Source organism: Pleuronectes platessa, chromosome 5 (genome assembly GCF_947347685.1).
Source record: "Pleuronectes platessa chromosome 5, fPlePla1.1, whole genome shotgun sequence".
Classification (NCBI taxonomy): domain Eukaryota; kingdom Metazoa; phylum Chordata; class Actinopteri; order Pleuronectiformes; family Pleuronectidae; genus Pleuronectes; species Pleuronectes platessa.
In genome coordinates, this window is record NC_070630.1 from 26,898,233 (window position 1) to 26,924,626 (window position 26,394).

Genomic DNA, 26,394 nt, shown 5'->3' on the forward strand with positions numbered 1-26,394 from the left:
TTCATACATTCATTTACACTTAAGTCATGTATCGTCCTCCATACTATTTGTGTGGCTCTCACTCAGATATGTGTTCACACAAACAGCCACTGTTGAGAAAGGCCGGAGGATCTCCAGAGTTCAGCATAACAGATATGGGCAGCCCAATCAGAAAACGTGTTCATTCCTATCCTCCACCACTAGGAAGTGATGGCGTGCATGTGTGAGGCTGAGAAACAGAAAGTGAAATGCTGCCATGTCACTGACTGGTCTGTCCTGATAAGGCAAAGACATAGCCTTCTCATTCTAGGCTTGTGCAACAGGGCTCAAATAACAAACCTCAAGCTCCGCCCGTCCGGTTCTCTGTACTGATAAAATCGAACAAACCAGCAGGCGTGACAGGAACTTTTCTCGCGGTGTTTACGGGACAGGCTCTTCCTCGTTTCACCCTGTTGTGTCTGCACCAGGTCTGCACATTTAACAACGACCTGCAGTGATAGCGTCCCACACAGTTAAAGGTAAGCTGCTTCCTCTTCTCTGGACTTATACATGTAGGACAAAATGACGCACCAGAAGTTTCCACCAGACACACTGGAAATAACGTTGTTAACGTCACACTGGCGCTGGAGACGAATCTCAGTGGTAAAATACATCGCTGCAATGTGGATAAAAAATATGGCGTCCACAAAAACCCGCTGCCTTCTTCAGTTTCTTTTACAATCCGTAATTTCCCATCAGACTGATGGTGCGTTCATGTTTCTGTGACTGCGCCATCTAACGTAACCAAACTGGACAAGGTGGGTGTGACTATAGACTGTATGCGTGTGACGCGATGGACGATGCACAAAGTATAATTGTGAATTCAGTTGTATTTGTTTTACGTTGAAACAGTTACAGGATCTTAACGTGCGCAGCAAAGTTATTGTAGCTGACCGTAGTGTGAATAGACGCGTATATTAATAAGTCAGATCCGTCCTTTTTTTACCAGGAAGCTATGTTGCGCAATCCAACCCCAACAAAGTCCATTAAAAAAAGTGGCAATTCAATCCTTGTCAATGCACTTAATTCAAAGTCTAACACGAAGTAATAAGGGTTTATTTTGACGAAACTAGATTATTGCTGAAACTGAGGGAACCCAACCCAGGATGGTTTTAGTATGTTTTATTCCGTTTTTTAAGTTTGGACTCCTGTAAAAAACATGATGCCTCCATAGATACGATCGCTCCTCATGAAAATATAGTATTCAAATAGGGCCCATTCAAGGGTAAAGAAAACAACAATTCGTACACTTTAGATTATTACACATTAGTGAATCTTACACAATGCACCTTCCAAGGGATACTTCACCCAAAAATGAAAATGCACTCATTATCTACCCACCACTACGCCGATGGAGGGGTGGCTGAAGTGTTTGAGTCCACAAAACACTTCTGGAGTCTCAGGGCTAAACTTTGTTGTAGCAGATCCAATTCAATTGAAGTCAATGGTAAGTCCTTCTCCATACATAATAAAAGAACAGAAAACCATAACTTGCCTCCATACTGCTCCTGTTGTGTCATCTTATTGGTCTGAAAACCCAGGCATTCATATTCCACTCCAAACAATGTCATTACAATGTGTTTTAAGCCTAAATGTCCTCTGATATCTTCCCGACGAGATGCATTCAGGGACCATCTGACTTTTAGGCCTAAGACACAATGTTAATGACCTTGTTTCAAGTTGAATATGAATGTCGGGGCTGGCGGACACTTGGACAAAACCACACGAGAAATATGGAGGCATGTTGTGTTTTTTATGTTGTTTTATAACGTCAGAAGATAGGTCACTAATCAGCTACACTTTTTACCCCTGAAATCCAAAAGACTCCTCACCCACCCCCCCATCGCGAGAGGGGTGAGTAGATACTGAATGAATTTTCATTTCTGTGTGACCAATCCCTTTAAGTGTTACCTATATTTCTGTTAAAGCGGAAATGATCATGTTCACTATTTCAGTGAAGAGGAAGAAGTCAGTTGTTCTATTGAAAAGCAGTTGAGGAAATACGGTAGAACAGTAGTAGGTAGTCCTCGTACACCTTTAAGTGGCCCAAATAGTCCGTGGTAGAACAACAACTCAAATATTGGAACATGAGTTGCTGGCATTGTCACATTTAGACCCATTAACAATTACCATTATTTTACAATACATTTTCCCGAAACATTTCACATTGTAAGGTGGAGACCTTACAATCTTATAGACAAACCCAACAGATCACAAAACACACAGTGACTGTGGAGAGAAAAAAGTGAACTAGTAGAACCAGATTTGGTGTGCCTCAAGCGGTTGGGCAAGGGAAGAAAAATGGGGGGGAGAGACACAAGAGAGAGACACAAGAGAGAGAGAGTCCTAATAACAGTGGTTGTTATAATGAAAATCATAATAGGGATACTTATAGATTTAACGATGGTATCAATGATAACAGCATCAGTTATTGTTACAGTGTAGTAATGTGAGAAAAATACATGTTGACCAGAGAAAGGAGTGAACTGCTCAGGAGATGATGGGAGTTCCCCCAGGAGTCTATGCCTGTAGCAGCATAACTAAGGGATTGTTAGCTTTAAATAGTAGCTTCTAATGTGACCTTGTCAAATGTTTTCATTTTGTCTATTACAAACTGCATTTCCATCTCTCATAAATGCCTTACACCACTTTTAGCCAATATATATATTCTTATGATTAACATTCCTTTTAAAAATAGTTACTTTTCTTTTTACACCTGATACTTTTAAGACAGGAATTTAGACACAGGAAACTGATTTGCATATGTTTCCTTTGAAGATAAAGCAGACGGAAATCAGGTTCTTGGACAGTCAATAAGTAATAGATAGGTCATAACATTTTTAAGACATGTATAGAAAAAGTTAATTTTCATTTACAAAATAGTTTTCTACCAAACCTAGTTTTTTCCCACTACTTTTTAATTTAGACTTGATGCATCAAGGAGACCAGAAGGTGCAACAGTATACAAACACAAACAGAGTAACATGAGCAATTGTCACCCCCAAGTTTGAAGATGTCTCCCACAGCATCCCAATACTGTGTATCTCCCTCTGCTTGCGTCATCCATTCCAACAGCACATCCATGAAAGGCTAGAACTGCTGTCACTCTCTATGTTACATGTCGGTGTTCGCATCCTATTGGATAGTTAAGTCTAAAGTATGCATTCCTAAATCACATCGTGTCATTACGTCTTGCCACTGGTAAAACACACAAAAGAGTTGAAATTGATGTCTCTCTGTCTGGCACATCTGAGTTAGATATGAAAGTCCCTTAAAGTGGACACTACAATGTACTGTTGGTACTGCTGAATACCTGCAATGCAAAATAACAGTCATAACACTCATCCCTACAACAGTAAGTCCTTAAATGTGTTGTTAATTGTTTCACAGGTAAAATGGAATGCTGTGGACTACTGACTGCCCAGAAGGAACCAGGTACAGAGTTGTTAGAAAAATAGTCACAACATTAATGTAATGTAATGGGGGTCAGATAATATAATCCTGTTCTTAACTTGATTAAACAGACGCTTGTTTAATGTGGCTATAAATTTAAGTATAGAATAGAGTACAGCAAATACAGAATACACAACAGTTCTCACGTCATCTTAATATTGTTTTTGTTTCTCGCTCAGTTCCCCTGAAGAGCATTGAGGTGGAGCTGGAGGTGAGGGACCATGTGGCGACAGTGGTCTCCACTCTGAACTACGAGAACAAGGAGGACAAACCTCTGGAGGCTATTTTCGTCTTCCCTCTGCCTGGAGACGCTGCTGTCTGTCACTTCAGTGCTCAGATTGGACAGACACAGATTGTAGCTGAGGTGAAGGAGAAACAGAAGGTGAGCTGGACAGTGATGTCTCACTCAGTGTGATGGATCCTAAAGAACCAGTAAAACAGTGAGTGTAGCTCAGGTGTGTTGTGTCTGTGTCTTCAGGCTCGTGAGGAGTATGATGATGCGCTGAGCTCCGGTCAGCAGGCCTTCCTGTTGGAGGAGAGCGAGCAGAGTCCAGATATATTCACTCTGAGTGTGGGCAGTCTGCCTCCAGGAGAGAGCGCCTCCGTCAGGCTGGAGTACGTCACTGAGCTGGCTGTGCAGGCGGATGACGGGCTGAGGTTTTGTCTGCCTGCTGTGCTCAACCCTCGCTATGAACCTCAGGGTAGGAAACCCAGCCAGCACTTGTGGTTCAATGCACACCAAACTTTGTCTTGTCCGTCACTGGGGTAGTGTCAAGTACCAAGTGCTCAGTGAAAGCTCCATCGGAAATTTAACACACTCAAACCAGCGAACTGTTTATGAGATGGGGTCATTGTAATTAATGCTGCCTTTTCATTTGCCCCCACAAAATTGGTCTTCTCTATAAACTATTGTCAATGTCTGTAGCCGAGTCAGACCACCGTCGAGGTCAGACAAAATGGTTCACAGCAGTATAAATTATAAAGGTTCAAAGCCTGAGGAAAGAAGCTGCTCTATAGTCTGCTGTATTGCTTTTAGATTGCGACAGTAGACGTACATAACATTTAATGTTAACCTTGCAACCAATATTTATCTAGTTTCAAAAACCTCTGAGTGAATTACAATGAAACTTGGTGGCAGAATGTGGTATTGTTAATAAAGAACAATATTGATCGGATACATTTTTTTCTTTCTTTTACATTGCAAAACTGGACCTTTTTGTTTTTTTCATTGATTTCGCAGAGAATACTTTCTTGAGTCAGTATAATTTGTCGCGGTCTAAATACAAATTTGAGTGTTGGGCCTCAGATGTAAGCACTCTTCTGAGTGTCATATTATAATAATAATAATAATAATAATAATAATAATAATAATAACAAGTCAGGCTTTACCCTTCCTTTACCCGCAAATCCTGATATTGAAATCCTAATAAATGACCGGTGAAATGACTTGTGACCTGTAAGAGGTGGAGAACCAATCAAACCTGACATCTGTCATGTATTTTTCAATGTATTTATCTTTATTTACAATATAATTGTATCATTTCAAGCTGAGGATGTCATACATCAGTTTAAAATCAGTGCTTTAGCACAATGAAAGGAGCCAATTGAGATACTTTTGGCATCTGATCTCCAAAATAAGAGGAGACCCAGCGGCAGACCAAAAACATGCTGGAGTGTGTACACCATCTTGCCTGGGAACACCTCAGGATCAGAGGATCTGAAGAAAGCAGCATGGAGAAGGATATCAACCTTTATTTATTATTCTCTTTTCTTGTGTTGTATACAGGTTCTGAAGGTGCTGGTGTGCAGGTGACCTCTGTTCCAGCCTCTCTGGTTCCCTACAGTCTGTCGTTTTCTGTCCGAGTGTCGTCTCCTCGTCCAATCTCCAAAGTGGAGTCCAGCTGCTCTCTGGAGCCTCTCCAGTACGTCAACACAGAGCAGACCCAGGCCACGGTAGGTAGACTGCTCACATCTCCACTGTGTGTGGTTGTTCCTCATCACTGAGAGATACAAATATAAGAGTGTGCTTTGTGAACTGCAGGTCAAGTTGGCTGCAGGACACAAGTTTGACAGAGATGTTGAGCTGCTGATTTATTACAGAGATGCTCACAAGCCCACTGCTGTGGTGGAGGCAGGACAGGCGTCTGCCAAACCTGGTGAGTGAAAACGAGTCAGGTTGTTACTTTGCACAATAGTAAAGTCGATCATCTTCTTAGTCCAACTGAGTTACACGTGTTGGAATAAATGATGTTTCAGGGAGTCTGATGGGCGATCCAGTCCTGATGCTGAGCCTGTACCCTGAGTTCCCCCAGTCTGTGATGTCTTCACTCGCCTCACGTGGAGAGTTTGTGCTCCTACTGGATCGATCTGGGAGTATGGATTGTCCAACGAGTGACACCAAGCAGCAAGAATCTCGAATTGCCAGTGCCAGGGTATTCAGCGAGTGTAAACTCTGTCATTTAACTTTTCATAGTGTCTCAAATACAGTTACCTTCACCATCTTGTTTCTGCTTCCCTCAGGATACTCTACTGCTCCTGTTGAAGAGCTTACCAATGGGTTGCTACTTCAACATCTACAGTTTTGGCTCCAGCTTTGAACACATCTTCCCGTAAGTCACTACCTCAAGTCCATTCAAAATATCTCATCCGGTCCTTGTTGTTAATGCTTGTTTGTGCATGTGTGTTGACATGTGTTCATGCACGTGTGCGATGGCAGTAAGAGTGTGGAGTACAGTGAGAAGAACTTAGAAGAGGCTCTGAAGAAAATCGAAGCGATGCAGGCGAATCTGGGAGGAACAGAGATCCTTGAACCTATCAAACACATTTACAGCCAGCCCTGCATTCCTAATCAACCTAGACAAGTAATACCCACACACACACACACACACACACACACACACACACACACACACACACACACACATTGGGCAAAAGTTGTACGAGAATCAATGCTATCATCACTATCAGAGTCAACGCACTACTGTCTCTGTTTATGTGACAGAACTATATCTCTTAAAATTGGCTCACTACATCTCCCCCATTAGAGTCAGGTACAGCTTTGGGGCTGTGACTTGCTCAAAAGGAAAGTTCTACCATTTCCTGGTCCAGAACAATCGGTGTTATGCAAGTTCATGCTTAAAAAGAGCTCGCTCAAAGAAAGAAATGAACTAGTTCACCTTCACAGTTTACACTTTTGAACTAAGCTGACAGTCCCAAAAATAGAGTAGTTCAAGCACATCTTAGCCTTAAAAACCAGTGGACATTACAGACACCGACGAGGCAACATAAAGGATATAAAGTTTTCTCATTATGGACATGCTGCACCTTATTTGAAAAAGTTAAAGCTCGGCTAAATTCACATAAGCAACTCAACTGGTGGTCCCTACTTACTTTGCCCTGCCTCACTCTGTTAGATTAGAATGTGGCACAGAACACGTTCAGATGCTGTGCTATGGATTACTCGAGGTTTTGGGCTACAACTTCATCATTTCATAGAGAATACTCACTCTAAAAGTTTAAAACTTTGTTAGGCAGAAATTATATCTATCATTTTACAATGCCATTAACGTTAGCATCGCTCAGTCGTGCAAGAGTGACGTGTGTGCAGTGATACTGGATAGTATCACTGACCTATTCAGAGATTAGGTTAGGATTAAATCGCCTGTATTTATATAGCACTTATCTTAGTATTATTACACTACAGTTCTTTTCGCACACATTCATACAGTGCATCTACGTGCATCTATGTCCAAGAACAGTCTTGAGCATGTTGCAATGGTGTGTGTGAAACTCATAGTTACCACACCTTTCTCATTATTCTTACTTAGCTGGATGACCTGTTACTGGGTGTGCTGGTATGTAACTCTTATGTAACTCCCCCCCCAGCTATTTGTCTTCACTGACGGAGAAGTGTTCAACACCAAAGAAGTGATCAATCTGGTGAAGAAGAATTCAGGTTCCCACAGGTGAAACCACAGAGTCCTGCTCACAGTGTGTCCCATGTTGTAATGCAGTCTGTGTTAAACACTTAACTTCTCTGTTGTAGGTGTTTCTCTTTTGGGATCGGGGAAGGGGCCAGCTCTGCTCTTATCAATGGGTTAGCCAAGGAAGGAGGAGGTCACGCTCAGTTCATCACAGGGGCTGATAGGATGCAACCTAAAGTAAGACAAATGCCACAGGCAGAAAGCTTTTAATACAAATCTACTGTTACTAGTGTCATTCTTATGTCTTTATTCTTTATATTTTCCTCTTACCAGGTGATGCAGTCTCTGAGATTTGCTCTCCAGCCAGCAGTGGCGGACATCTCAGTCACTTGGGATTTACCAAAGGGAGTGTCTGTCACTGTTCTCTCCCCAACAATCACAACCATTTTCCAGGGTCAGCGGTCACTGATTTATGCGCAGCTCAGTGGACAGGTAGGAGCAGCAGAGTGGAAAGGTCGTCTTTTTCTGCAGGCGTCGAACCCAAACGTCTTAGAGTCCTGACAAAATATAAATTGCTATTGCCAGATTATTAACAGCTCATGCTGTTACAATTAAAACCAAATCACCATTGAATCAAAATAAATAATTTAAGAATTCAGTCAGGAATTTTACCACGATACACACTGAATCTGTTTCCTCCCTATTCCATATATAATTACGCACACTTATATCATACTGCTATCTCATGCTTATATATCATATGTAAAATAATTATGCATAGTGATTTTTAAGGATGTTATGTAAGGATGCTTTCATGGTCTTTCATGGTTAGGTGTAGGGAAAAAAATAATATTAAGTTGCATTTTTATAAAGTAATTATGAAGATGGGATGTTTTGTGATGTTTTCTCAGAGTTCAAAGGCAGCAGAGGGCGGTGTGACGGTGAAGTACAGCCTGGCAGGTCGTCCCTCTGAGAACAAGCTACACTTCTCTCTCAAACCTGCTGAGGACACTGGGTAAAAAAAGCAGCATCACTTTGAATCACATGCTGACGTTACTGTGCAATCACATGTATCCAATGGTGGGGTCAGGGGGGAACTGGCCCCTAAAGTGCCCCTGTCCTGCCAGGTGACTTAACAAACTAGTTGCCCACTAACGCTACAAACAAATAAATATAGATTTGACTATATAATGAATAATGGTAAAAAACTATAGAGCTAACAGAAAACAATGAATGTCCTAAATGTGCATTTTTCTGAATCAGGGATAGTGCAGTTGATGACAAGCAACCTCATGGAGTTCTTTATACAAAGGAAATCAAATAGTGTTCCCAGAGTTTGTCCAAACACTGTTGCAGAAGTTGCACTTGCAGCTCACTTCATCCCAGAGCAGCTCCAAGGCTTAATTCTGGAAACTGCTGGTTTTCCACAATGTGAAGCATCTATCTGGTTCTGCTCTTTTTGATGTGAAGTGAAGGGAACCAGTCACATTCTGTTTTTGTGGGCCCAAACCTGACCTAAGTCTGATGTTTTCCCTGGGTATCCACACTCCTCTCTCTCCTCTTCTTCTTCTGCAGATTAATAGTCCACAGGCTAGGTGCTCGAAGTCTGATTCGTTCCCTTGAGATGGACGAAAGAGATGGCGAGGGACAGCATGATGAGGGGGTGAAGGGGAAGGTGGTGGAGCTCAGTGTCCAATCAGGAGTGAGCAGTTCCTTCACAGCCTTCATTGCTGTCAACAAAGGCAACTATGAGCCGATTCAAGGACCTCTGATGCGCAGAGCCATACCAGCACCACGTGAGTGTATTTTTCAAGGAGCCATGTTTAAGACCCTAAAATGTATGTGTGATATATGAGTGTGGCTGGTGAAAAAGAAAAGCTTATACAATATATATTATTGAGCACATGTCATGTTACTTGAATTTGCCTCAAACCTTCAGGATTTTTATATATGTTGATCTTTATGTAATATCTGCAACTGTTTTTGTCTCAGGGATGTATTTGATGGCACCCATGGCCAGTAGTTGCTGTTTAATGTCTTCACCTGCTTATATGTCCTTAGGTGAGTAAGAGGTTCAAGGTGTCAGTGAACACACACTGGTGTCATTCTACATCTGCTGAGCACAAATATAAATGTCCATCACTTGATATTTCATGTTCAGGCATTCACCCAGGAGAAAACCACTGAAATGTATTGTATAAGGAAACATTATATTTTGTATGCACATTAATTGGCATAACGGCTTATGTGCCTTACTTTAAACATATATTCTTCTCAAATTATCTTCACATAAGTCTGATATGTTGTATCTTAGTAACTAGACTGAAACTTCACTGAAGGCTGGTTAGATCCGACAACTCATAGAACTAGTAAATTAACCACAACTGGGCTCTAACAAATTGTTTCTCTCTTAGAACCATTACATGCTTGTTGCTATTGTATCAGGTAATTTCTCCTTAAACAAAGGAGACTGTGGCCTGACTCTCCAAAGTGAAGCGTTCGAAGAATGTGATGACATCTGCCTTGACGAAGGTATCCGCACACACTGACTTAACAACATATATTGATTCTATTTATAAAGACTGATAATGATTCAAAGACTAAGTAGTCATTGGTGGGTGTTTTCAGATTTCTACTGTTTAGCGTAGTTTCTTTTGAAATTGGAAATGCACCAGTAACTACTGTATGTCTTTGCAAGTTTAAATGTGCCTGTCAGTGCATGGCATGGTTACAAATAAAAATATATTTGATGATGCCAGAGAGGATATCAGTGTATGTGCAACAGAGAACATCTTGCACGTGTAGGGTTTTTGCACTGTACATATTGATCTTTCTAGCTTCCACAGTCATATTCTCTTTTTTTTTATGTAAAACTGTTGGTAGAAGTGGAACAACATTTTTTTTTGATTGTGCGCTTTTACATGAGATAATGAAAGTAAAGGATATCTTGAATCTTGAATTTATTTTTGTGCCGGTGTTATCAGGTTAGAGCAGTGTGAGCTGTGCTCCTCTTCTAAAGAGTTGGGGTCTTGCCTACTTTCTCAAAAAGTTCTTTCACCACAGTTTCTCTGTTTATCTGTTGATTGTGTCACAAACCTAAACATTTGCAACACCTCCTGCGTCCGTTTCAAAGTAAGAGCACTCTAACGCTTTACTGTTGATGGAATCCATTCATTAGGATTAACATGGTTTTAGTTTTTATTGTAGGATCGGAAGATGCTCAGCTTCATACTGAAGGGTTCTGCTATTTAGTTGAGAACATAGGTTTCCTTTTACTCAAGGAAATACAGTTGTCACATAAGAACAGACAGGCAAGACATAGATAGCTAGGTGGACACACAGACATATAGATAGATTTGCTCATATCCACGCAAATACTCACTGTGTGGACCGTATTAGTATCCTAAGTTTAACCAGTAGGTTTTTATTAGAGTAACTACCATAGTTTTTTTCCCACCCTCAGACTTCAATGACGAAGTCACTGAACCTACACAGCAGCCACCCAGAGACCCTTTGCTGCAGCTGGTCTCCCTGCAGAAGGCTTCTGGGTGCTGGCTGCTTGATCCGGCTCTGGCTGCTGCTGTGGGAAAGACCAGCGAGGAGGTGGAGAACACAAAGCCTTCAGCTGTGAGTCGTAATACTAAGTTATTGATTTGTTTTATTTTGAAAAAGATTTCTTCATGTGGTTTTCATGTGGGAAAAAATCTGCAGTTTTTCTCAATTAACAAGACAACCTACCTCAAAATCCCAGAGGGTGTTTTCTACTGATTTATTTAGCATAGAGTGTAATGGAGCAGAAATATCCACCCTGTGTAGTTTGATACAGTTTTAATTTGCGCCAGGGCTTAAATATTAGATACTAGTGTTTTTAAGTAATATAGAGAGTAATAAATACTTTTTTGCAGGATTTTGAACTTTTCTCTAGTTAATTTAAAATGCTTGCATACTGTTGTATTAATAACATTTAATCCAATTTCCCCTGAAAATCTCTTCCTTTATTTTAATTTTGTGTTAATTAGGTAAGCCAGGAAGTGTGGGCCACCATTCTGGCTCTGATCTGGCTTCATGGATCCAAGATGGATGCTCAGGAAGAGTGGGAGCTTCTGGCTATGAAGGCTGTGTCCTGGCTCCGTGCTCAAAATGGTAACAATCAATAAATAATAGTTAGATCAAATAATTAATCAAGTGTAAACAATGTGTGAGGGTTTATAGCCTGTCAGCCATTGTGTACCATATATGACTTACTTATGTGATGTGTTTTTTGTTGTGTTTATTCCTAGCACCAACTGTGGCAGAATCTGTGGTAGCTGCAAACACACTATTGGGTTTCAGTGTGCAGACAGACGTCCTGGGGCTCTGAGGATTTCATTAAACTGCCTTCCTTTTCTTCTTCTGGATTAAAAGCAATGACCATTGACATATACTGTATATGTAGAGGCCGCATTGGCCAACTGGCTCATACCAGCGTCGCCACCATTTTGGACTGGGAAAGAGTGGCCTGTAAACACACACAAGTTAGGGGGAGCTCCATCCGCTGTATAAAAAATACTTTTACATTTTAATTTCAACTGATGTCAAGAATTTGTTTTTAAGGGTTTGTGATCTACGTGGGTTTTGTCTCCAGTTATTTAGAATCAATAGTTTGACTTGTAGTATAGGCAAGAATCAGTATTTATTTGAATATGGACAAAAATCTTGGGTTACACGTAAATGATTTGGTTCCTTTTCTTCTTAAAAATATTGGATGAAAATCAGCATATACCTACCTACGACTTCCACAGATGTCTGTCTGTCTGTCTGTTGGATGCATATCTCTAGGACTGTTCATCTCATCGGCTTCACTCATCTATGTCAGCGGACAGCAGCAGTTTCAATATCCCTCCAAACAGATCATTTTGATAATTTGATAATTTATATTTCACAAAATTGGACTGACACAAATGTTCCCGGGTGTTGTGGGTGCTGATCTCCACTTGGGCAACAACATTCATATTCATAGAAACACTTTCTTTTCAGTTATTTTTCTACAAAGTCAAGGTTTGATTAATTGCAGCAATGCTTTATATCGAGTGAAACAAAAGAGCTCATCAAACAAAAAGCAGCTCATTGAAATCAGCTGGAATTTCAACCTTAATGTGTTTTTTTCCCAGACAGACTGCGGCTGGTATGTGTTAACAGGGCAGTCTTGCCTGGTCCAATATGGCGGACGCATTGACATATTACAACAACAGGCAAAAGTGCATTTCAAATGTATATGTCCACATAATCATGACTGGTATAAAGGTATATTTATAACCTTTACATTGCACATAATTATTTGCACTATCCACTTCAGTAATAGTGTGTGCCTAATTGTATTCACACTATGCTTCATCTGATCCGAATTGACCATATAACAAAGAATTGTTCATCTGTTGCACCTTTAATGTTAACCTTTTTTTAAATCAGAAACTCTTATACTGTATTATTAAAGTTGAATCTCACGGCCTGAAACTTGATTTTGATTATTTATGAATCATACAACATTCCATATACAGGTTCATCATGGTAGACATATGCGCATTGCATTTCAAAATCACTCTAAAGTCACACTGCTGCTCAAGTCTTCTAGATTTAATCCAGTGAATTTGTCTTATAAAGCAGACCTCAGCCAATATATATGTCTGTATATATATAAAGTTCATACATAAAAACAGGTGACTGTTAAAATGTATTTGTGCAGATGTAGCAGATGACTGGATTTGGGGTTTAGGTAAAAGCTTTCTCTTATACGCTTCTAATGATTAAAACATTTTGATATCATTATTCATTTAGTTAAAATCTACAATTTATCACTTTACAATTTTCATTAAAAAGTACTCAATAACCAGAATGGCACTCAGTAAAGCACTTTTCTCCGCAGAGGCCCACCAGTTCCCTTAGATTCAATCAAGCCTCCCGAAAAATCTGTCTGGATCCACCCCTTTGTCTGGATCCACGCCAAAACGTAATGGTTTCTTTCATGCCTAATGTCCCATCCTTGCACCAAGTTTCATTGTTAAGTCGTTTTTGTGCATTCCTGCTGACAAAGAAACTAATGGACAGTGACGAAAACATAACCTCCCAGCAGTTGTGATAACTTTATTTTGGATATGCTTTATCAAATGTATAAATTGGAACACTAGCACTCTTAAGCTTGTGAACCTCCCACAAAACATCCTTGATATGAATGCTGCCATCTTGGCCGATCATCTCATTCGGAGGCAGAGTCTGTGCAGTAGCAATTGCGAAATGGAGCCACAATATCAAGGTCCTGACGCAACACGCGTTTGACAATTCACGAGTCAGACTCAGCTGACAATCAGGACGTTTCACCTTCGTATTTATGGCAAATAACTAAATGAAACAAAATTTATTGGAAACATTTGAACTTCCTTTGACAATTATACCTGAAATGACAGAATCCTGAAATGACAGAAATACATTTTTATGTTTATTCACTAACATAGAGGACGACCAGGGGGTACTGGAGATGCTATGGCTTCACTTTTGCGGCGCCGTCATATTGTCCATCGTTATATACAGTCTATAGACAGTGCTTTTTATAACATCATGCTTCTGGGAAGGAAACTATTGACTTTGTACACACAGTTTGCTTTCAGAAGTAAACATTCATGGATCTATGTATGAACATTACTTCAACCAGTAAAATTTGAAGTTGTTCAATTGCAAAAGTCTTGATGGCCATCACTCTTTGTCATAAAATATTTACTTTTGTATTGTCTTTTATTGATAGCAGGAGTCTTGTATCTTTCAGAGACGTAGCACAAACAACCAGAATGATAGGTGCTGAAATCAGGTGTTACAGCAGCATGTCTCAGTGGAATAAATCCATCATCGAGAGCAGTGATGGGATTTACTGAAAGACTTTCAAATATCATTGACTATCACAGAAAAGAGAGCGAATCCTCATTATTACTGCTACAACTGCATTATCCTTACTTTTTAACCACTGTGTTATCTCATTCACGTTGATCAAAAAAGGACTGATAGCTTAAAACACACATGTCTCATCTTCTCTCTTGATTATTACACACAATAGCAGCCTTCTCCTGCAACCTTTGGAGTGCTAGTAAATAGATTATTCACTCATATCTAAGTAACAGCCTCGGCTCCACAACTCTATGATGAGCTTTCATGACAAACTAAAAACAGACATCCTCCCCAGAAAAGGAAAAGAAGATTTCATTTTGAAATAGGCGTTTGGGATAATCAATCCTCCAATGGGTGAAGCTCTGTTTGCCCTGAAATAGGTGACCACTCAGTGGCCAGTGTGTGAAGAGAGGAGTGAATGTGTGCACCCTTCATTAAGGAGTGGATGCACCTTCCATGTGCTTCTCGGCAGCAGATACGTCGGCGGGTAATGCGACAGCTCTCATTACATTAGCGCCTTGGTGTTCTGCTGCGCTGGCCGCAGGCAGATTAGCCAGTCGACGGACAATCCTCTTAAACAAGTCTGCATTAAGCCACAGTGAGAGGCTGGGTGGTGGCCTCTGTCCCCTGCCTGCCCTGCCCAGCTCTCTGGATGTGTCCTCCTCTCCTCTTCTCTCCTGGTTTTGCTTCTTTCTCTCACTCAGATCTTTTTGTCCACCTGCCTGTTGGCCTTACGAAAAAGTGTCTTGATCTCCTCTGTCACCATCTCCTGCCAGTTGTCCCTAGTAGTGACACAGATGAGTTAGAACCAAGAGGGTTAGGGTCAAGCAAGAGCTCTGAGATTTGAATGCACAAAAATACAATGAAAGCGTGCAACAAGAACAGACAAAAAAATAATAAAACACATCAATGCTGCCACAAACACAGTGTGAAAAGTCAATTTTGAAAATATACCAGGCACAACTAAGGTAAATGACATAAACAAAGAGGGCTTTCCCCAATCTGCTTAAGATGATGTGGAAGGGGATAAGATCAGGAGATTAATAAGACTAGTAAATCACAAAGCAATCACTAAGGATGAGAACTCAATGACAGGGAGCCCTGTCTGCACATAAGGATGAGTTTGGTCACATCAAACTGACAAACACAACAATATTTCTGCAACACAACACCAGCTGGCATGCAGGTCTCTACCTCTGGTGTTTGGACTAAGAAGGTCAAGCCTTTTTCTCAGCTTTCTTTCTCCTGTACGCAGCTATATCCTCAGGTTTCAAGCCGTGATTGTCTTCCCTGAAGTAACATGCGGATGGTTGCAGGTTGCATGAATCACAAGTTAATGGCATTTATGCAATTTTAGATCAGATGGGAGATGAGCATCAAGTGTGCTCCTCATCCAATGTTTTCAATATCACAGAATGCAAAGATTCACAGTGAGTTGAAGCTCTTACCCTGGTTTGATCTCTGGTGGGTTTGGCAAAGGCTTTGTAAAGTTTGTTTTCCCCACAAGCCAGTATGTCTCTTCAATACCTTTACCCTGCAAGAACAAAAATCAAAACAAGCAGTCAATAGACACTGAAAAAGTCTAAGTATTGAAATAAACACTGACTTTCAATGTTACCTTCAACTCTGTCTTGCCTCTGACTTCTATTTTATAACCTTCGTTAAGAGAGTGGAGGATCTTCACCGTGCTTATGTTCACATGGATTCTATAAGCTGAGGACAGGGGAGAGGAGACGAGACAAGAGTAGAAGCGAAGAGAAGAGAAGAGACGAAAAGAGACGAGAAGAGAAGAAAGAGAAGCGAAGAGGAGAGTAGCAGAACGAAGAGACAAAAATTGAATAGAAGAGAAGCGAAGAAACAAGAGAAGAAGAGAGGCGAAGAAAAGCATAGAGACAAGAAGCAAATAGAAGAGGAGTGAAGAGAAACAAAGTAAAAAGGAGAGAAGTAGGAAGAAGAGACAAGAATCAAAACAAAGAGAAATAAGGAGAAGAGACAAGACAAGAAGAGAAGCGAAGAAAGGAGAGGGGATGATAAACGAACAGAAGAAAAGCAAAGAGAAGAGAAGAAACAAGAAGCAAATAGAAGAGAAGAGAAGAGCAGAGGAGAGGAGAGTGACTTTAGACCAAAATAACACAACAAAACAAGTTGGTAGAGGTTTTCTGTATACTTACGCAGCCCAGTGGATTCCATACGAGAGGCAGTGTTGACAGTGTCCCCAAAAAGGCAGTACCGAGGCATGGTCAGACCTACCACTCCAGCAACACAGGACCCTGCAAACACAAAGACCAAACTATAAGCCAAAAAACAAACATGTAAATGTTAGGGACGGGAATCGGCAGGGACCTCCCGATACGATACCATCACGATACTTAGGTGACGATACGATATGTAATGCGATTCTGTGGGTTTCGCAATTGTGTAAGTATTGCGATTCGATATTACAATTTCTTGCGATTTTTTTTTTTAAATACTGGACCATGGAAACCAGTTGAATCATACATTCAATACAACACAGTCAAATTCACTTAGAGCTTTACAAGCTTTATTTCAAATATCAACATTAACAAAATGACTGCCGGGCAGCCAATAGAGAAAATAAATAAAATGTGCCCTATTATTGTATAGTTGTAAATGTTTGGTCATTCACAAGAATCGCGATTCGTAACTGATTCGATTTTTCCCCCTATCCCTATTAAATGTAGAAGAATTTGATTTTTTTCTTGCTCTATTGATGCATTGTATTGCTATGTGTAGTGCTATTAAGTGCTTGTTTGCCTGCGCTATCATCCATAAAGTGTTTACCATCCTTGCAGACCCATAGTTTCAGCTACAGTTATGTGCGCACCCACAAGTGGATGCGATGCAGTTCTCTCGCTCTAACACGAGAACTTTCTCTCTTTAGTCTGTGTACCCTAACAGAATCAGTGACATATGAGAACAATGTTCGAGCGCATGCTCCTGCACCCCACGAACCACCATAGATTGAATGATATCTGTGGGAAACGCTCTGGAGGAAGGGAATCAAAATTCCCTTCTCTTTTCGTGGTAATTCATCTGGTAGTTTTTGCGTAATCCACCTAATTAACAGACAAATAAAACAAAAACATAACCTATTTGGTGACAATTAAAGAAAATAAATAGCTCACCTGAGTGGATTCCTATTCGTATCCTGACGGGCACGTCTGGCATGTGCCTCATACGGAAGGTTCCCACTGAGCTGAGGATGTTCAGAGACATGTGTGCGATCTCAGCAGCGTGCTTGTTGCCGTTTCTCTTTGGCAGACCTGATGCTACCATGTAAGCATCACCAATGGTCTCCACCTGGGCAACGTCAACATATTTACTGGGTTATTGAGTCAGCGGTACATGTCACTGGCTACTGTACATGTACTGTAGACAGATGCTGCTGGATAACAAGTTGCTCATGTGCTGTTTACTGACTAATCCTCCTCTTGATCATTCCACAGCAGCAGCACGACACAACAGTTCAATGAATATTGTTAAGATGCTGGAGGGATGAATTTATACGCCATTAAGTCGAAACACTGATTGAAAACAGGGGGTTACTTAAAAAAACCAAGCATTCTTTCTGACCTTGTAGACATCGTGGCTACTGAGCACAGCGTCGAACAGAGTGTAGAGGTCATTGAGGAGGTCGACCACCTCGATGGGATCACTAAGCGACGAGATGGTGGTGAAACCTACAATGTCGCTGAAGTAGATTGTCACCTGGTCAAAGTACTCTGGTTCCACTGTGGCGCCGGTCTTCAGAGCCTCGGCAACAGAGCTGAGGCAGGGAAGTTGTGAGAATCAGATAGCCAGCTCACTTTCCCTAACTTCGCAGTATGGATTTTATTTTATTGCAGGTTTACTCACGGCGGGAGCATCTCAGAGAGCAGTTTTTCTGTCCGCTGCTTTTCCACCTCCAGCTCTTCTGTTCTCTCTCTAATGAGGTCCTCAAGGTTGGAGCTGTACTGCTCCAGCATCCTCAGCATGGAGTCGATAATGTTGGTCTTTTTGCCTTTGTTGATGATCTTGAACTAGTTAAGATTAATTTATAAAGAATAATTTATATTTTGTTGAGTTTAGAATTTTTTTTAGCGATAAGGCGTGTCTCCAAATAGTTACCCTGTCAAAGATCTCTTCAAAGTTTGGTCTGCGGTCGGGCATCTCGCTCCAGCACTGCTTCATCAGCTGGATACACTCCAGTGGGGCCTGGTCCGGTGCCACGGTGGGGCGGCACATTGGAGGAGGCTTTTTCACCTTGCGGATGATCTCTGGTGAATAGATATTTTGCTAGAATTTCACTTGTATCTTTTCTAATTTGTGTTCTATTTATTTGCGTTTTCACCTTTCCGATTGATACATACCCGCAGGAGATAGACCCAGCATGCAGTAGGGCAGCCCTCTAACCACAACCTCTTGGAGGATAATAGAAAAGCTGTAGACATCTCCCTTAGAGGTCCCTTTACGTGAGCTTGCCAGGTCCCTCAGGAACTCTGGAGCTGTCCAGAATAGATCTGAGTGGAAAAAAGAAAATCAGCCAATGGTACTAAATTTTACCTGCGACTTTGTATGTGTGCAACACTGGACCCTACTAGTAAAAAAAATGATCTACTATTATGGATTAATTATCTATACTGCTTATCCCCTTGAGGGTCGTGGGGAGAGCTGGAGCCAATCCGAGCTGACTATGAATGAGACGCGGGGTACACCCTGGACAGATTGCCATGGCAGGGCCAACATTCAGAGACAAACAACCATTCACACCAATGATTGATTAAATTGTCCAATTAAACTAACCCTGATGTGCATGTCTTTGGACTGAGGGAAGAAGCTTGAGTACCCGGAGAAAAGCCACGGAAAGGTGAGGAGAATCCCACAAACAAATATCATTATGCAGAGAAACCCCTGCTTGTACCTTCAGGTGGAAGATCCTCTAGAGGAGCTTTCTGAGATTCAAGCATCTCATTGAAGCCGTGGTCAGTGATCTTGAGGACAAAACGCCCGTCCACCACGCAGTTACGAGATTTTAGTCTGCCGTGGGGGAATTCTCTGTGGTGAAGGTATTTCATACCCTGGAATCAACAAAAACACATTCAGGTAAAAAATCACCCTTGCAAAACAAAATGATGAGGAGGGTTGTCACAAAACCTCAAAGTGATGGTATGTTCGTGTTTACTTTGATGAGGTCGAGCAAGAGCGAGGACTTGAACATCCAGTCTAATTTTACGTCCTCGTTCTTCAGCAGGTCCTGCAGACTTCCCCGTGAGCAGTGCTCCGTCACCACCGCGAACATGGAGCAGTGGGAAAAGAAGCCCAGGAACGGGTTGACGTTCTCGTTTCTCAGGTCCTTCATCTGGGAGAGTATAGGTGGATGATGCAAGGATGGAAAAGTACGCAAAAAAACTGGATAGATTACCATGAAACTTGATGCCAAGGGTGTGGTATGGGTCAAGGAAGCAACCATTACATTTTTATGCGGTTATCTATTAAAGGGGAGATCCAGTAACCTTTTTCTAGTTCTTTATAAATATGGCATTTTTTACAACATTTCCATTGAGTTTTAAGAGAATAATTCAGGGATTTTGATTTGAAAAATCTGAGTATAGGCAATATGGTGCAGATCCAAATAAAAGAAATGGTAAAAGAAAAAGAAATTGGCTTTCATAATATATTATATCATAATTCATAGTATACACTGTCCTGAGTGCCATTCTTGTTACTGCTGGAACTCCTCGCACAGCTTTTAGCAAACTACTTAATTCCAGTGAAAAATCGAATTCTATATGTTTTCACACACGGGTGAGGACTTGTTGCTCTACCTTTGCGAAAATCTTTGTTGTGCTCTGCTTCACCTCTTTGAACTGCCCCCCCTGAAATTTCTTCAGCCAAACCCAGTCGCCCTGGAAGAAATCATGATGTCACAGTGAGATCAAACTTAGTTTTGAACATTTTCTTCCACATACAGCAACTACAAAAAGAAAAACAGAAGGTTTTACTTAAAAAAGTATAAAACTGATAGAAATCCAACCCTTACCACACCATTTCACTGCTGCTCGTGTTGTAGAAATTCCTTATAACATATGACTTTCAATGTTACAAAGTACTTGAGCTTAGTTGTGTGTACAAAGAAGGTGATTTTAATAGAAACAGATAAAACATAAGCAAACGTTTACTATACGACAGCGCTTTCTGCTTTCTCGCGACTGTCTGATAACTCTCTCTTGTCTGTTTGTAAAAGACTTTTACTTAATTCTTCATTTTTTATTCCTGTTAAAATACAGTATTTTGTACTTTTCTGAAATTCTAATCGGGTAAAGTATTGTGTCTTTGTATATATTGTATTGTATTCTTTTGTTTTCCATACATAAGTGAAAGATACATTTCCATTAATGCCTGCATTATCGAACGATACATTTTTGAATCTTTGAATCTTTAACCAGAACAATTGACTCAACTCCACCCTGAACAAACAGATTTAACTTAACTTTATAAAAGTACCATTCAGAGTTAATGTTCCCGACGTATGCTCGAGAACAACTTACCCTGACTGACCTGCTGACGGATTTTTTCAAATTGTGTATACATGCTCTACAGTCTGAAGCGTAAACCCACCTCATACACGGCTACATTGGTGGAGTCATGAGTTGCAGTCTGCATGCTGTTTACAGAGTGTGAGCAGTCTCCAGATTTCTCCTCCAGAGCGCTCTTTGACTCGCTCAGATCCTCTAAAGTGATTTTCTGTTTGAGAAGATTTGATAATAAATGAGTTGTATACTGAAATATTCAGTGCACATTAAAAAAAAATCACGAGTGCTAAAGTTTTACACTGATGACTGAGACACGGTGATGCAGATTACCTTTCTGCTAAGCTGGGGGTTGATAAAAGTGAGATCCTCTAAGGTAAGCAAGATCCGATTGGGACCTTTGACCAGCTGGATTTGTTGGAGTCGCCGCCTGCCAGAGAGATTTAGAAACGTTAAGGGATTCACTCGTAGGGATTTTTAAAACTGTCTTAGAGATTGACTGGTGAGCAAAAACAGATTATGAACAAGAAATGCTCATCACTTTTAGTCTGGTGTGAGGATATGGTAGTTGGGCCTACAGAAGAAAAAGATAGACCTGCATAATAACTGTTGGGATTTGTATGTTTACTCAGGATGAAACTTGGTAGAAAAATGTGACATGGGCCAAGAGAGAACGCAACCCGAATAAAGCTATTATTTTAACTTTCTTTAACATTGTGAGTTAGCCCTTTGCTAAGTGCCTTGATGGTTTATTAAATCATTTACTTGATCAGAACAGTAATGTTTGGCATTATTTTTAGGTCCGTGGTTTGTTTTTTATTTTTTTTATTTTTTTTCTAATTCTATAGAGCAGGCTCTTATTATCATCAACATTTATAATTAGTAATTCTCTATTGCTAGCACCAACTACTATGACATGTCAGCCAGAATCAAATTGTCAAAACTCAAAAAATGTGGTTGAAATTTGATTTCACAATGATGCCACCATCTCCTCTCAAGCATTTACACAGCAAACATATTGCACATCACAACATCCGTTGTGTTAGTAAATCTTTTCAGGTACAAAAATCCCAAAACTTAAAACGGTAGAAGAGATTGGGGCAAAAAATGAAAAACAAAGTCTAAATTTGTGTAATTGACATAACATTAAACTCTTTGTATTTACAGTCTGTACCTGATATAAAGACTTATGGCGAGTCCTCCTACAGCCAGAGTCAAGATAACAGCCAACACCACTATGATGTAGGTGACCTCCACACCTAAGGATGGTATCACAGGTTAACATGAAGGTGAGGGAAATGAGAGTTGAGGAATAAGACTTTGACACACAAACGTGAAATATCTTACCTCCCGTGCAAACGGCGTTCTTTTCAAACCAGCACTTGGAATCGGAGGACGGAGGGGATCCTCCTGGAAAGTTAATGGACCTCCCTGCAAAACGAAGCACTCTGCTCGTCAGATCCACCACATACGTCTGATACAGCTGACTCCCGCTGTTGTCAGTATCCAGGATGACATAGTTGGTCTTGACTTCCCCAGTATTGTCCAACTTGACCCTCTGGTTGAAACCACTGAAGGTTGTGTTCCTAGTGAAGTAGGCCAGGTTTGAGGCTGACAGCTGCATACCTGCTCTCCGGGCGCTGTGCATGGACTTGGCCAGGATGTAGATGCTGTTATAGATGGTCCCAAATAGTGGGTTTACCTGTGAGGATGATGAAGGGTTGTTGGTTGAGAAACGTGAAAAGACGTGATGTATTATATTGCTACAACCATCTGAAAGATGTTCTCTCTCGAAGAGTATAGCAACAAATAAATGGCTGTTTCAAAGTTGAGCTGATGCATAAAGTTAGGAATTGACAACGGAGTCAGAAATCCAAAATATCGAATTATTTTAGTATGATAAGTGTGCCAAATCAAAATATCTAGGAAATGAAAAAATAATGAGCAAATTTTTAAAAGATGTTTGAATGTTAAAAGTAACTATTTCAGTTTGTCCTTGCAGTGGAAGAAAATAAACAAGAGTACGGTATTTCGTACAAAAAAAACTTGATTGCAACTTTGATACATGCTTTTGCACGTATTGCTCCATATGCATATGGACATGTGAAGTTTTAATTACAAAGTAGGACCAATGCTTCAATTCCATGTTGTGTCATCCTAACCACTCCTACCTGCTCTGGCTGCATGGCCACCGTCACTTCCTCACTCCTCTTGGCCGCGGCGAACGCCTCGTTGAAGGACAGAGGCTCTGAGGCCATGGTGACTGTGAGCACGGCGTCATAGGCCTCCCTCAGGTTGCTGTTGTTTTGCAGAGGCACGTAGGAAACGTTGGTGTAGGGCACACTGTAGAGGAGACTGTCGAAGGGCACAAACACGTACCTCCCAGAAGTCATGCCCATTTGCTGTGCTTTGAGGAGAAAAGTAGCCTGCTGCTCACCTCCAACCAGGACTGAGTGCATGCACATGATTATGACTGAAACAGAAAAAACATTTGTTTTGCGGACTTATGTCGAGTGATAACACAACACAATTTATCAGTAGATGACTATAGTGTAAACAACTACATCTACAACTACAACTACATCTGATGTAGTTGTACAACTACAACTACATCACTCATTAGAGCATATCTCCACTATGGCCCAACATGGAACCACAATTAAATTAGCTAAATCCCTTTTGTTATTTGGACATACTCATAAACATTAGTCCGCTAAACATCCCTGATTTTTTTCATAAAGATCCATGATTGTCCTCACAATGTTAAAGAAAGTCAAAGAAAATCCTTAATCTGCTCCCTGATCTTTATCTGCACCAACATGTGATAGTTTCTTCTCTGGCTCATGCCCCACCATTCTACAGTATTTCATGGAAATCGATTGCATAATCCTGCTAACACACAAATAAATACAAACAAAAACATATGCCCTCCTTGGTGGAGGTACATTAAACTCCAAACATTTACAACAAACCTACGTGATAAATAACAAGAGAAAATGTATTTAGTTAAAGTCCTCTGAGCCTCAGGCAGACGTTTTTAACACATCATATCATCTATCACTTAATCTAGAAGATTAATTTTTTCTTTTATAAATTCAGTTCAATTCGATTCGAACTGACCAAATTTGTAAAACTAAACCACTGATTTGGAAAAATTATAAATTGAGCAGCCTTGTGGGATTAAGGCCTCTGATAATTCTATGACAAATTAAATTGTTGTCCCTGTTCACATTAGCCACTAGGTGGAAGTTGCATTGTCAAAATGGCCTTCTGTTCAGACAGCTGAGTAATAAGTCTGCTGATGAGGGTGAAGGGGGGTGGGGGTGGGGACAAATCAGGACAGCTGATGCGATGTGATATCCTGGACGTTGGTTCACCTGTGATGTAATATCTGCTCCCAAGCATTCAAGACACATATAATCCCATATTTCAGTTCAAAATACATTTACATCTAATTATATGTGCTTTTAGGGCAAAGTCTGAACAAGGAGAAGCAGCATTTAAGCAGCACAGCACTGGACTCAACTACATGGTCGTCTTATGGACGTTTATTCTGCTCTTTTAATCTCTTTCATTTTGCTTGCAATTTGTTATAAACTGTGCTTTTAGTTTTTTAATGGATTTATTTTTATTTTGTCTCAGCAAACTTAATATACCTTTGTGTATGAAATGCGCTCTCTATGTAAAACCTATCTCTTTATCTCTCCTGGTATATTCTTACCTTTTATCAGTATTTTCTGTACTTTATTCACTTTATCACTGCCCCCAGCTCCCATGTCCATCTCCCCAGTCTCACCTCTGACCTCTCCTGCATCCTGGATCTTCCACAGCGTGCTCTCGACCTCCGTCTCATTCAGACCCATAGATGTGACAAGGCCGATGGGAAGACCCTTGTTCCTCAGAGCGGCGGCCACTCTGCCGGCAGTGTTCACCCAGATATCCTCATTGGACGAAACCACCACAGCATTGGCCCACCTGAAGTGCTTCAGCACGATGAACAACACGTCAATTGGAAACGGCACCGTCCTTGCAAACGTCGGGTATCCCGTGGCGCGTTCCAGCTCGTAGCTGAGGCATCCGTAGGAGAAGATGGCCTTGTCCCAGTTCTTGGCCAGCAGGGAGGCCGCCACGCAGTATCCCGGGTTTGTTGGGCCGATAAATGCGTCCGCAATCTGCTCGTAATAAATAAAGGCGTTGAGAGCCTTGGAGGTTTCGCAGGGCTCCTGGAGGATGATGAAGTCAAGTTTCAGGCCCAGATCCAGTTTCAGGTCTCCGTTTATTCGGTTCACAGCGAGCCGGGCGGCGGCGGCGGGCAGCGCCCTGTAGTACACAGGGTCGCAGTTCCAGGGCCCCAATATCCCCACTTTGAATATCAAACACTGGACACAGCAAGGAAACGTCAACACTCCGACGAAGACCCATAGCAGGAAGTTATAGCAGGGCAGTGTGGTCAGAGTGGGCCTACTTTTAATGATAGGCACACATGGATGGTTTGACTCCCATTGCGCCCCTCTGAAGTTTGGAGGAATATGTTGCATTGTCCTTCCAGGGTGTCCGAGGGAGTGGATCTTTGTGTTCACTTCGTTATAATAATTCACACCATCGACCCCTGCAGAATATGGAAAATACAAACTTTATATGTTAGCACACTAAGACACTGCCGGGTGACAACAACTAATTAACTCACCATTTCTTTGAATCCATCGGGACAGCGTCAAGGTCCGATGAGACGGTCTCACAGGTGTGCTCTCGGGTGTCCCCTCACCTGACCACTCCAACGCCTCGCCAGTTCAAGCCAGAGGACGCACGGGATGGCTCAGGCGCAGCAGCGGCGGCAGAGTCATGGTGTTTGGATTACAGGGGCTGGAAGTGACGGGCAGGGCTGCGGGCGCTGCGTCTTCAGCACCCTGGAGAGCTACTTACGCCCCGCAGGCAGCGCCTCTGAAGGCTGCCGTGTTTCCTCAAGCTGTTCACCTGCAGCCACCCAATCTGAGCGAGGGAGAACCGCCCCTGGCTCTGCAGCTTTCCCTCAGGTCATGTGTTGAAAATGAAGGCATCCAAATATCCCAAACGGTGGTTTTCCTTTAATGGGCGTTTCTGCGAATTAAAAAAATTAAGTAAAAGTGTGTTTTATAGCTATAGGGTTAGGCCCAGTGTCAGCTACAGGCCCATTCAATCATATCCTTCCAAAGTGACCTGTGGCCAAAACGTAGGTGTTACTCACTAATCCATTTTCAGTGAGGCACAGTGTAAGAGGATTGGCTACAGGCCTTATGCTCTAAAAGCCTTGTTATCCTGCATGCTGCATGGAAAGGCCTTTTCCCATCATCCCAACATACTCCTCTGCAAATGTAATCGCACTTTATTTTATATTCTCATAGACATATGGCAATGCTTTATTACGAAATTTACAACTAAAGCCTCTACATGAACACAGAGATAAATATGTATTTTTGCTTGCCATGGAGACACCTCAGCCATGTTACACACAGGCACCTGAACCGTGCTTTAATTGGTCTAATATGGCCACAGTAGAGCAGGTCCCAAAGATTAAATCA

The 26,394-nt window shown here is 41.3% G+C and overlaps 2 protein-coding genes across 5 annotated transcripts; one reads left to right on the top strand and one right to left on the bottom strand.

Moving 5' to 3' along the window:
* Positions 1–204: 204 nt before the first annotated feature.
* Positions 205–12,887, top strand: LOC128440438 (von Willebrand factor A domain-containing protein 5A). 4 transcript variants are annotated; one of them, XM_053423145.1, is made up of 19 exons: positions 205–497; positions 3,409–3,453; positions 3,651–3,853; positions 3,950–4,172; positions 5,258–5,424; positions 5,513–5,627; positions 5,728–5,903; positions 5,992–6,080; positions 6,188–6,332; positions 7,357–7,436; positions 7,517–7,631; positions 7,728–7,886; positions 8,306–8,409; positions 8,970–9,190; positions 9,387–9,455; positions 9,840–9,926; positions 10,858–11,021; positions 11,414–11,537; positions 11,675–12,887. In XM_053423145.1, exons 2-19 carry the CDS (start codon positions 3,414–3,416, stop codon positions 11,752–11,754), a joined length of 2,361 nt encoding a protein of 786 aa, XP_053279120.1. In that variant the 5' UTR covers positions 205–497; positions 3,409–3,413; the 3' UTR covers positions 11,755–12,887. The 4 variants fall into 4 exon arrangements, 3 of the variants coding, with proteins under 3 accessions (XP_053279120.1, XP_053279121.1, XP_053279122.1); XM_053423146.1 differs by having other exon boundaries at positions 9,861–9,926; XM_053423147.1 differs by having other exon boundaries at positions 9,864–9,926.
* A 2,119-nt stretch (positions 12,888–15,006) lies between these two features.
* gucy2f (guanylate cyclase 2F, retinal) lies at positions 15,007–25,374 on the bottom strand. The gene is made up of 18 exons (XM_053423136.1): positions 24,633–25,374; positions 23,008–23,309; positions 22,184–22,538; positions 22,011–22,095; positions 21,170–21,266; positions 20,925–21,050; positions 20,132–20,212; positions 19,489–19,665; positions 19,228–19,384; positions 18,677–18,826; positions 18,435–18,583; positions 18,183–18,346; positions 17,901–18,093; positions 17,453–17,627; positions 16,478–16,576; positions 15,925–16,019; positions 15,755–15,840; positions 15,007–15,088 (listed from the first exon to the last, which is right to left on the bottom strand). The coding sequence occupies exons 1-18, from the start codon at positions 25,372–25,374 to the stop codon at positions 15,007–15,009; spliced, it is 3,315 nt and encodes a 1,104-aa protein (XP_053279111.1).
* Positions 25,375–26,394: the final 1,020 nt, after the last annotated feature.

Coding starts and splice junctions, on each gene's coding strand:
- LOC128440438 (XM_053423145.1), top strand. CDS start 3,414: ATGGAATGCTGTGGACTACTGACTGCCCAGAAGGAACCAG. Junction 6,333..7,356: donor TTCCTAATCAACCTAGACAA/GTAATACCCACA, acceptor CTCCCCCCCCAG/CTATTTGTCTTCACTGACGG. Junction 7,632..7,727: donor CTGATAGGATGCAACCTAAA/GTAAGACAAATG, acceptor TCCTCTTACCAG/GTGATGCAGTCTCTGAGATT.
- gucy2f (XM_053423136.1), bottom strand. CDS start 25,374: ATGCAACATATTCCTCCAAACTTCAGAGGGGCGCAATGGGAGTCAAAC. Junction 23,310..24,632: donor GGATGCAGGAGAGGTCAGAG/GTGAGACTGGGG, acceptor TTTCTGTTTCAG/TCATAATCATGTGCATGCAC. Junction 21,267..22,010: donor GCCATAAGTCTTTATATCAG/GTACAGACTGTA, acceptor TCTCTCTGGCAG/GCGGCGACTCCAACAAATCC.